We start from the raw sequence: 12,140 nt of genomic DNA on the forward strand, positions 1-12,140 counted from the left end.
TGGTCTTGTAGGCCATTCCAGCCTTGTGTAGGTCTACAATCTTGTCGCTGACATCCTTGGAGAGCTCTTTGGTCTTGGCCATGGTGGAGAGTTTGGAATCTGATTGATTGATTGCTTCTGTGGACAGGTGTCTTTTATACAGGTAACAAACTGATTAGGAGCACTCCCTTTAAGAGTGTGCTCCTAATCTCAGCTCGTCACCTGTATAAAAGACACCTGGGAGCCAGAAATCTTTCTGATTGAGAGGGGGTCAAATACTTATTTCCCTCATTAAAATGCAAATCAATTTATAAAAATGTTTACATGCGTTTTTCTGGATTTTTTGTTGTTATTCTGTCTCTCACTGTTCAAATAAACAAACCAACCATTACAATTATAGACTGATCATTTCTTTGTCAGTGGGCAAACATACAAAATCAGCAGGGGATCAAATACTTTCCCCCCTCACTGTACATGTACATATTACCTCAATTACCTCGACTAACCGGTGCCCCTGCACAAAGGCTCTCTCCCGGTACCCCCTGTATATAGTCTCCACATTGACTCTGTACCAGTGCCCCCTGTATATAGTCTCCACATTGACTCTGTACCAGTATCCCCTGTATAAAGCCTCGCTATTGTTATTTTACTACTGCTCTTTAATTATTTGTTACTTTGTTCTTTTTGTATTTTTCTTAAAACTGCATTGTTGGTTAAGGGCTTGTAAGTAAGCATTTCACTGTAAGGTCTACCTACACCTGTTGTATTCGGCACATGTGACAAATAAACATTTATTTGACTTGATTTGATAAGGACCTGTGTTTTCTCTAACATGGGGGAATAATACTGATGGGAACATTGAAGAGGTCGGGAATGTTCTTCATGACAACAACTTATCAATGTTATCAGAAAATCAACACATTTTCATACATCTTTAGCTTGGAGACTAGAACACAAATTAACTAAATGAAACCAAAACAACTACATTTCTTGAGGATTCAAGGTTAGAATCAAGAAATACACACTATATTCATCCAATTACTAATTTACATTTTAAAATATCTAAATCATATCATGAACATCTAAGGGTTCTAACATGTATCCAATCTATCAAAGTGTAGAATCAAAACAAAATACATTTTAAAATGATCTGATTTTAGACATAATCATGTCTCCAGAGGAAAAAAACAAAACAGGCCTATTCTTCATTAGGCAATGGGAACATGAGTAAGGCTTCACTGCAGAGTGTATTCTCTTCTTATGTTTGTTCAGGCTCCCTAAATATGAAAAATCCTTTCCACACAGGGAGCAATGGTAAGGTTTCTCCCCGGCTGTGTCCTCTCATGTGATTTTAGTTGCTGTGTACTGTGTTTCCTAAGACACATTGGTGTGGCTGGCTTCCGGATTAAGTGAGCAGTGTGTCAAGAAGCAGTGAGATGTATAAAGAGAAACATGTTGATTGATTAGTGAATATTTTTAATGAGTTAGTTGAGTTGAAAACAAACTTAACATTTACTACACATATGCACATTAGGCAATTTCTGATTAATTCAGTCAAACAAACATGTATATCAACAAAAAAGCACCTAGGTCTATAATGGTCCTACATGTAACAATACACAGATGTATATAATGAATGTCCACTAGTGCCGTTCCACATTATATTTATATTCAGACAACAATATGTTCCATTAATCAAATCAGCACCTGTGTTTTCTCTGACATGGTGGAATAATACTGATGGGAACATTGATGAGGAAGTGAGTGTTCTTCATGTCCAAAAATTGTCAACGTTATCAGAACAACGTCATCAAATGTTCATACACCTTTAGCGTGAAGACTACTACACAATTTAACTCAATGAAACACATCTAAATTCATAACATTTCTAGGTTAAAATCAAGAAATGCACATTCTACTAATATATTTAATAATTGTAATTTTAAAATATCCAAATCATATTTTTCATATCAACATTTATTTAAAAACAACCTCAAAAACATAAGTCAGAACACAGCCTCTCTATTCTGTCATGTGAGTTGAGGTCCTCTGTCCAGCAAAGTGTGTTAAGATTTCTCTCCAGAGTGTATTCTCTTCTTATGTTTGTTCAGGCTTCCTAACTGGGTAAAACTCTTTGCACAATGGGAGCAGTGGTGTGGTTTCTCCCCTGTGTGTATCATCTCATGTGATTTTAGGTCCTGTGATCTTGAAAATCTCTTTCCACAGTAGAAACATTGGAAAGGCTTTTCTTCTGTGTGTATTATATTATGGTTGTTCAGGTTCCCTAACTGTATAAAACTCTTTCCACACTGGGAGCAGTGGTAAGGCTTTTCTCCGGTGTGTATTCTCTTGTGTTTGTTCAGGCTCCCTAACTGGGTAAAACTCTTTCCACAATGGGAGCAGTGGTGTGGTTTATCACCTGTGTGTTTCATCTCATGTGATTTTCGTTCCTGTGATCGTGAAAATCTCTTTCCACACTGGGAACATTGGAAAGGCTTTTCTCCTGTGTGTATTCCTTTATGCTTTTTCAGGTTCCCTAACAGGGTAAAACTCTTTCCACACTGGGAGCAGTGGTGTGGCTTCTCCCCTATGTGTGTCCTCTCATGCTGTTTCAGTTTCCATAAAAACTTATAACTCAAATTACACTGGGAGCAGTGGTGTCGTCTCACTGGTTTTGGCGTCTCTGGGTCTGGTTCTCCTGAAGGACTCTTCTTCCCTCTGTCAGAGTGAGAGTCTGGTCTCTCTCCTGCCAAAGACAGAGTATTTAGTTAAACAGAGAGACCTGAATGAAATCTCCTGCTCTTCCTATGAGGTTTAATCCATTACCCTGTTGTAATATATAGTGGCGCGGGAGGAGATGGCTGCCGTTTTACAGGCTCTTAACCAATTGTGCGTGTTTTTCACGTTATTTGTAACTTAGTTTGTACATAATGTTTCTGCCACCGTCTACTGCTGCTCTTTAATTATTAGTTATTTTTATTTATCTATTTGTTACTTAACTCTTATTTTTCTTAAAACTGCTTTGTATTCCTGTTGTATTCGGAGCATGTGACAAATTAAATCTGATTTGATTACTAGATCCCTCATTATTAAACTTTACATTTGGATCCTGGATATCAATTGGTTAATAGCCATTAGTTATTCACAATACTACCCGGGTAATGTTGGCTGTTAACAGTTCCATTTGAATCAATCCTACAGCCCTCCCAGGAAATTCATAAACTAATCTCCACTGTGTCATAGCCCTCCCAGGAAATTCATAAACTAATGTCCACTGTCCCACAGCCCAGCCAGGTAATTCATCAACTAATCTCCACTGGAAAAAAGCATCTTGTATAATCCTTGGTATCTGTCTCTCCGACCTCTGCAACTGAGCCATTTTGTATGTAAAATAAAATATGAATAGAACTTATTTGGGGGATTTATTATTGAATAGAAATGTTTTATGTAATCTCCCTTTACTTGCTATAATGACGCCTAGTGGCCAATTGTTGGTTTGCTACTAGAATGGTACATAAGGGGTTAAGTTAAGATGGGGTTAGAATGGTACGTAAGGGGTTAAGATGGGTCTAGAATGGTACATAAGGGGTTAAGATGGGTCTAGAATGGTACATAAGGGGTTAAGATGGGGCTAGAATGGTACATAAGGGGTTACGCTTGGGTTTCAGTTGAACAGTGATTAGAACAGGTGATAGGAGTCTATTGGAAGATGGATAAAGACAGTTCTTCATAGCACGATTTACACCTTTAGATTTACAGTTTATTTCACCATTTTACCCTCATCATTTGCATGCCCTTTTTGAGTTTGTTTTACCATCAATGAGTATGTTTACATGCACACAAATAATAACAAGTAAACACCTTACTCTGCTTATCTTAAAATCGGCAATAAGGTCGAAATCAAAGTAAGCATAAGCCGATTAAAACACCTGGTATCCTGAGTGGCGCAGCGGTCTATTTTTAAAAAACTTATTTAACCTTTTATTTAACTAGGCAAGTCTGTTAAGAACAAATTCTTATTTTCAATGACGGCCTAGGAACAGTGGGTTAACTGCCTTGTTCAAGGGCAGAACGACAGATATTTACCTTGTCAGCTCGGGGATTTGATCTTGCAACCTTTCGGTTACTGACCCAACGCTCTAACCACCAGTCTACCTGCCACCCCAGTCTAAGGCAAACTTGATAATTATTAGGACCTTATTCTGCGTACACACCAATTAGCACGAGTGAAGTGAGTTCAGAATGTATCCATATTAATCATTTTCACATAAAAACATTATGCTTCACAAAAATAACATGGTCGCTGTGGTAGAAGTTTCATTTTGAAAAGGTGATTTTCTGCATTTATCAATGCTATCAGGTAGACTGAATTCAGATGTGTCCATGTAAACAGGATTATTACAGCCATTTTGGTATCAGAAAGAACGTATTAGTAGATATTTTGGTTTGTTGAATATAAATGTATTGAATGTTCCAGAATGTGAATAGTTCCATGCCTGATGTCAGTAGTTCCAGAATGTGAATAGTTCCATGCCTGATGTCAGTAGTTCCAGAATGTGAATAGTTCCATGCCTGATGTCAGTAGTTCCAGAATGTGAATAGTTCCATGCCTGATGTCAGTAGTTCCAGAATCGGAATAGTTCCATGCCTGATGTCAGTGTACATTCCTTTTGTTGTTGTCAGTGCCCTGTTTAATGTCGCACACTTCCTTCTCCTTCGGCATTCCCCCTCATAAACATCCTGCCCCCCTTACCTCTTCCCTGTCTACTGTACCCATGTGGAAGAGGTGCAAAATTGTCCCATGATAATCATAATCCTAAAATCAGCAAAAAAAAGAAACGCCCTCTCACTGTCAACTGTGTTTATTTTCAGCAAACTTAACGTGTAAATATTTGTATGAACATAACAAGATTCAACAACTGAGACATAAACTGAACAAGTTCCACAGACATGTGACTAACAGAAATTGAATAATGTGTCCCTGAACAAAGTGGGGGTCAAAATCAAAAGTAACAGTCAGTATCTGGTCTGGCCACCAGCTGCATTAAGTACTGCAGTGCATCTCCTCATGGACTGCACCAGATTTGCCAGTTCTTGCAGTGAGACGTTACCCCAATCTTCCACCAAGGCACCTGCAAGTTCCCGGACATTTCTGGGGGGAATGACCCTAGCCCTCACTCCGATCCAACAGGTCCCAGATGTGCTCAATGGGATTGAGATCCGGGCTCTTCGCTGGCCATGGCAGAACACTGACATTCCTGTCTTGCAGGAAATCACGAGCAGTATGGCTGGTGGCATTGTCATGCTGGAGGGTCATGTCAGGATGAGCCTGCAGGAAGGGTACCACATGAGGGAGGAGGATGTCTTCCCTGTAATGCACAGCATTGAGATTGCCTGCAATGACAACAAGTTCAGTCCGATGATGCTGTGACACACCGCCCCAGACCATGACGGACCCTCCACCCCCAAAAATCGATCCCGCTCCAGAGTACAGGCCTCGGTGTAACGCTCATTCGTTCGACGATAAACACAAATCCGACTATCACCCCTGGTGAGACAAGTCGCGGGACTCGTCAGCGAAGAGCACTTTCTGCCAGTCCTGCCTGGTCCAGCGACGGTGGGTTTGTGCCCATAGGCGACGTTGTTGCCGGTGATGTCTGGTTAGGACCTGCCTTACAACAGGCCTACAAGCCCTCAGTCCAGCCTCTCTCAGCCTATTGCCGGCAATTTAAGCACTGATGGAGGGATTGTGTGTTCCTGGTGTAACTCGGGCAGTTGTTGCCATCCTGTACCTGTCCCGCAGGTGGGATGTTCGGATGTACCGATCCTGTGCAGATGTTGTTACATGTGGCCTGCCACTACGAGGACGATCAGCTGTCCGTCCTGTCTCCCTGTAGCGCTGTCTTAGGCGTCTCACAGTACGGACATTACAATTTATTGCCCTCGCCACATCTGCATTCCTCATGCCTCCTTGCACCATGCCTAAGGCACGTTCACGCAAATGAGCAGGGACCCTGGGCATCTTTGTTTTGGTGTTTTTCAGAGTCAGTAGTAAGGCCTCTTCAGTGTCCTAAGTTTTCATAACTGTGACCTTAATTGCCTACCTTCTGTAAGCTGTAAGTGTCTCTTCAGCGTCTGATCCCGTTAGCGGGATCAAAATCCAGCGAAAAATCATATCGCCAATTAGCATTAAAAAAATATCATAATTTAAAAAAAAAAAAATATATATATATATTTTTTTTTTATAGATACACCTCTCCTGAATCGACCCACGTCGTCCGATTTCAAAAAGGTTTTACAGGAAAAGCAAATCATTAGATTATATTAGATGAGTCCATCGTAAAAAGCAGCTTCATAGCCATTTTCCGACCAACCACTTGCATCACATATAATCAAAAAACAGCTAAATGCAGCACTAACCTTTTACAAACTTCATCAGATGGCACCCCTAGGACATCATGTTATACAATGCATGCATTCTTTTGTTCAATAAAGGTCATATTTATATATAAAAACAGCATTTTACATCTCTGTCTGACGTTGACTTCATTATTTCCCCTCAAAAGCGTCCCGGTAAACAATGCTGCATTTCCCTAAATTACTATACTATAACGATTTTTTAAATGTATATTGTCAATCTAACATTTATAGATGAATATCTCTTGAGAACACCCGTCATACCAGATTTTAAATTAACTTTACTGGGTAATCACACTTTGCGATAAAAGGAGATGCGATACTCAGAAAATTAGCTAATATACAGAGCTCGGCGCCATCTTGGAAAGAATCTCATGTCACGTCTTATCTTCTATAATATTGTCAATAATCGCCTACCTTTAGTTGTCTTCATCAGAAAGCATCCCAGGTCCACAACAGATGTATTTTCGGTCAAAAAGTCCATACTTCACGTTCCATTAGCCTGATGTTGGTAGCGCGTCCTATGGCTCTCTCCAAGCGCAGCTCTGAAGTTCATAATAAATGCAATGCTCGCGCATGTAGGTTCGTTCAAACATGTCAAACGTTGTATAAAATAAATCTTCAGGGCCTCTAACACCAAGAGAGCCAATAAGATTCGAGGGGGATGATGTCATGGCCTTTAAAACCGTATCCAAAGGTGGGGGCAGACATGGCCGCCGGCGTCATAATGGTGATGGCCCATCCCCTGTGACCAATTTCAAACTCGTGTCATTCACTGAGTTTTGACTCTATAAGGCTCAAACCACTGTGAAAGGACTGGCGACATCTAGTGGAAGCAATAGGAAGTGCTCACTGAACCATGGTTAACGGTGTGATTAATAAGGAAAGATGAGAAGTCAAGTCCACAATTCAGAATTCCACTTCCTGTTTCAATCGGTCTCGGGGTTTTGACTGCCATTTGAGTTCTGTTATACTCACAGACAGCATTCAAACAGTTTTAGAAACTTTAGAGTGTTTTCTATCCATATATAATAAGTATATGCATGCCCTATCTTCTGAGTTTGATTAGTAGGCCGTTGAAAATGGGAACGATTTTTTTTCAAAATGCGCTGTGGCGCCCCCTATCCTACGGTATCCTCAAGAGGTTTTAACGACCGTTCCACAGGTGCATGTTCATTAATTGTTTATGGTTCATTGAACTAGCATGGGAAACAGTGTTTAAACCCTTTACAATGAAGATCTGTGAAGTTATTTGGATTTTTACGAATTATCTTTGAAAGACAGGGTCCTGAAAAAGGGACGTTTCTTTTTTTGCTGAGTTTATATGTTAATATGGTCACTGACAGTGTTTTATAATGGTCTCCCACCGTGATATGTATTAATTTCAGCCATTAACTTTGTATCTGTTGATTTGTGAATGCTGGACATGCTAGCTAGTCGCTGCACATGTCGTCATTGGGCTAGCATGGCTGTTCATTTGTACTTAGCAGAGGAGTTGGTGCTCGAGGTCTGCACGATCTGAGTCGGGTCTGATATAATTTCTACGAGTCTTGGGGTATGTACAATTAAAATGTATTTACCAACTGGACCTGATTGGACCAGTCCAGAGAAAAGTGTGAGATTCGTATCTGTGTCAGCCAATTGCAACACAATAAGAGTAAAGCTTTATGTCCAGATGAAACTGGTTCAGGCTGCTGAGGAGAGAGAGAATGGAGCCGTGGCTGATTGGTAACTAGGTTACTGTTATAAAGATAGGCATTATATTGTTAGATTAAAGGAGTAACTCTGGTTGGCCTAAAATATTTTTCCTCATCTGAAGTTCAACTGTCAGAGTCAGTTGGAATGCAAAGCTAAACCCAATAATATCCACACCAAACCATAGCTAAACCCAATAATATCCACAGCAAACCATAGCTAAGCCCAATAATATCCACACCAAACCATAGCTAAACCCAATAATATCCACACCAAACCATAGCTAAACCCAATAATATCCACACCAAACCATAGCTAAACCCAATAATATCCACACCAAACCATAGCTAAGCCCAATAATATCCACACCAAATCATAGCTAAGCCCAATAATATCCACACCAAACCATAGCTAAACCCAATTATATCCACACCAAACCATAGCTAAACCCAATAATATCCACACCAAACCATAGCTAAACCCAATAATATCCACACCAAACCATAGCTAAACCCAATTATATCCACACCAAACCATAGCTAAACTCAATAATATCCACACCAAACCATAGCTAAGCCCAATAATATCCACACCAAACCATAGCTAAACCCAATTATATCCACACCAAACCATAGCTAAGCCCAATAATATCCACACCAAACCATCGCTAAGCCCAATAATATCCACACCAAACCATCGCTAAGCCCAATAATATCCACACCAAACCATCGCTAAACCCAATAATATCCACACCAAACCATAGCTAAACCCTATAATATCCACAACAAACCATAGCTAAGCCCAATAATATCCACACCAAACCATAGCTAAGCCCAATAATATCCACACCAAACCATAGCTAAACCCAATTATATCCACACCAAACCATAGCTAAACCCAATAATATCCACACCAAACCATAGCTAAGCCCAATTATATCCACACCAAACCATAGCTAAACCCAATAATATCCACACCAAACCATAGCTAAACTCAATAATATCCACACCAAACCATAGCTAAGCCCAATAATATCCACACCAAACCTAAACAAAAGTTTCTTAACTTTATTAGGGTAATATCAAACGTAGGCCTGAGTCAAGTCATTGTTTATGGGGAAAATATGAACAGGTTGTTATATTGTGGCATTAAATTAAGTTTAGCATCTGTCATTAAATTAAGTTTAGCATCTCACACTTTTTCTGTTTCATGGTTTGTGTGAGTAGCCCTATAGGCCTACTGGTAATTACATTATGTTGCAGAAAACACAACAGTAACTTAATTATGCCAAAGAAAACAGAATTAAACAAAACACTTGTTGCATACCATTCTAGCCCCATCTTAACCCCTTATGTACTATTCTAGCCCCATCTTAACCCCTAATGTACCATTCTAGCCCCATCTTAACCCTTTATCTAACATTCAAACCCCATCTTAACCCCTTATGTACCAGTCAAACACGGCAGAAAATGTCTCAACAGTATTAAACAAAATTGCAGCAAATGTAATAAAATGGTATTTATTTATTTAACTCCTTCTGGACACCTATATCTATAACACTAGTAACCTAAAAGTAGTAGCCTATCTGTACACCTATATCTGTTAATATCATAGAGTGGACTCCTAATCCTATTAATACCACACAGTGGACTCCTATTAATACCAGACAGTGGACTCCTATTAATACCACACAGTGGACTCCTATTAATACCACACAGTGGACTCCTATTAATACCACACAGTGGACTCCTATTAATACCACACAGTGGACTCCTATTAATACCACACAGTGGACTCCTATTAATACCACACAGTGGACTCCTATTAATACCACACAGTGGACTCCTAAGCCTATAGGTCTATATTCATTGCCCTGGCATCACCCAGTGGGAGGTTTATTTCTCTCTCTCTTTCTCTACTCAGATCTGAACGGGTCTCTCGGATCCGAACCAGCACGGGTCTGTTTGGCTCTGTTTCTCACGGGCCTTTTCGGATGGATCTCAGTTTTTTTTAAATGAATTCATCCACTGTCTTAACGATGGAGGGTAATTTGATTTCCAGTTTTTAAACAAACATTTTTCAAAATGATTGAGGAGAAAAGTACGACTCAGCCCATTGGGTATCTCACCGCACCCCCATTTGCCATATCTTGAAATATGAAGATAAACGGATTAAAAGTTGCACATATTGTAAAACTTCTGACAGACAACTTTCTAACTCTCGCCCATAATTTTGGGACTTTATAGCACTCCCAGAAGGCATGAATCATGGAGTTACTGTTCGTTTTACACTTAGGACATGACATAACGGAGTTGAGTTCCAGAGTACATAGCGTTCCTTATCAGTGGCTATTTTAGGTCGTCAGATTAGCTCGATTGCCAATTTCTCAGCCTATCACAGAAACTTTTGAATGAATAACATGGAATAGATGAAATATATCAAAATAACTATTCAAAACATGAAAAACATATTTGTAAACACAAAATTTGACAAAAAAACGTGTACAAATGTTTTAATATATGCTTATTTTGGGGAATTTAAAACATCAACTTGTGTTACAAAAGGTTAAGAAAAGAAACAGTGTAACTGTTAGACAGAAATGGTCATTTCTCCGTAATTTCCAACATTAGGAATGTTGGTGCTTTTAGACTGAGCTAACATATGGACTTGTTTTAAGATGGTTATGCTGTTGATCATTTAGCTATTAGATTAAGAATTGACTGAGCTAACATATGGAATTGTTTTAAGATGGTTATGCCATGGATCATTTAGCAATTTGCAAAAAGAAATGTTTAACTATGCAAGCCAGTTAAGAACACATTCTTATTTTACAATGACAGCCTACCCCAAGCAAACCCTCCCTTAACCCGGACGACGCTGGGCCAATTGTGTGCCGCCCTATGGCACACACATTTAACCCCTTATTTCTGTTGGCACAAAACTAACTCCATCAGCTTTTAAATAACCTGTGGAAATTATTATTGTATACATTTCATTCTGATCAAAACTATCCTTCCTTGTCTTTATTCTGTCCTCTTCGTCATTTGAAGTCAGACATGAGTTGATTTTAGTTTTAATGTGATGTCAAGCAAAGCACCACAGAAAGAGATATTCAGTTGTTTACAAATGTTGTAAAAAATATAATGGGAAGCATTTGATCCATAAACGTTTTGTTGGCCGCCCCCCACTCTTTGTAGCTTTCACAATTCCTACAGCACAGAACTATTAAAGTGTAGAACTTCAGTAGAATGCCCCTTTAAAACCACACATCGGCTCAACAACTGCAGAGTTTGTACCCCTGTTTTTAAGATATTACTCACGGTTGTTAATCAGATCTCCTGTCTCCTCTTCTTCTTCTTCTTCTTCCAATGTGACAGTAATCTCCCCCACTTCCTTCATTCCAAAAATGTCTTCTTCTTTCACTGTGACAGTCACCTCCTCCTCTTCTTTTACTGTAACATCCTCCTCCTCTTTCACTCTGAACGCGTCTTCCTCTTCTTTCACACTAACTTCTTTCTCTTCTTCTTTCACTGTAACAGCCTCAATCTCGGCTTCTTTTTTTACTGTGACATCCTCTTCTTCCTTCTCCTCTTTCACGACAATGTTCAGCCCCAGAGCTTCTTTCTCCAACCAGCAGATCCCCTCTTTGGAAGTGGTGGCGTCGTTTAGTGAGCTCATGGTCGGGATGTTAGCTAGATAGCTAGTTAGCATTGGTGACTAGACTAGCACTACTGCTAATTTACCCAGCCTAGTTACCTAGCTAGCTGACTAACAACAACGTAAATATGAAATTCAATGACGTAACTAGCTAGTAGATACGACAAGTGTGTTTAAAATACAGTGGCTAATATACAACGAAAGCATTTAAACAGCTGAAATGTTTTCGGCTATGTTGGCTAGAAGCTACCGAGGTGAATAACTCGCTCTTGTTGTTGAAGAAGCGTCCCGTCCATTAGATTATACGTCACACCGGCAGCATTGCCTGAAACAGGCACATCGCCATCTGCTGGCTGGGAAAGTAACAGTCAAGGGAAATTTTAATTTTATTT

General features: G+C 39.6%; 1 protein-coding gene across 1 annotated transcript; it reads right to left on the minus strand.

The window, feature by feature from the left end:
* Positions 1-1,434: 1,434 nt before the first annotated feature.
* On the minus strand, positions 1,435-12,026 carry LOC123732131 (uncharacterized). The gene is made up of 2 exons (XM_045711474.2): positions 11,412-12,026; positions 1,435-2,725 (listed from the first exon to the last, which is right to left on the minus strand). Exons 1-2 carry the CDS (start codon positions 11,800-11,802, stop codon positions 2,046-2,048), a joined length of 1,071 nt encoding a protein of 356 aa, XP_045567430.2. The 5' UTR covers positions 11,803-12,026; the 3' UTR covers positions 1,435-2,045.
* Between the last annotated feature and the right edge of the window lie 114 nt (positions 12,027-12,140).

Source organism: Salmo salar, chromosome 02 (assembly GCF_965601325.2).
Source record: "Salmo salar chromosome 02, fSalSal1, whole genome shotgun sequence".
Taxonomy (NCBI): Eukaryota; Metazoa; Chordata; class Actinopteri; order Salmoniformes; family Salmonidae; genus Salmo; species Salmo salar.

What these genes read in the sequence shown, in the direction of transcription:
- LOC123732131 (XM_045711474.2), bottom strand. Translation starts at nt 11,802, where the DNA reads ATGCTAACTAGCTATCTAGCTAACATCCCGACCATGAGCTCACTAAAC. An exon ending in AGGAGATCTGATTAACAACC is followed by an intron (nt 2,726 to 11,411) that starts GTGAGTAATATC and finishes TGTCTTTGGCAG; the next exon opens with GAGAGAGACCAGACTCTCAC.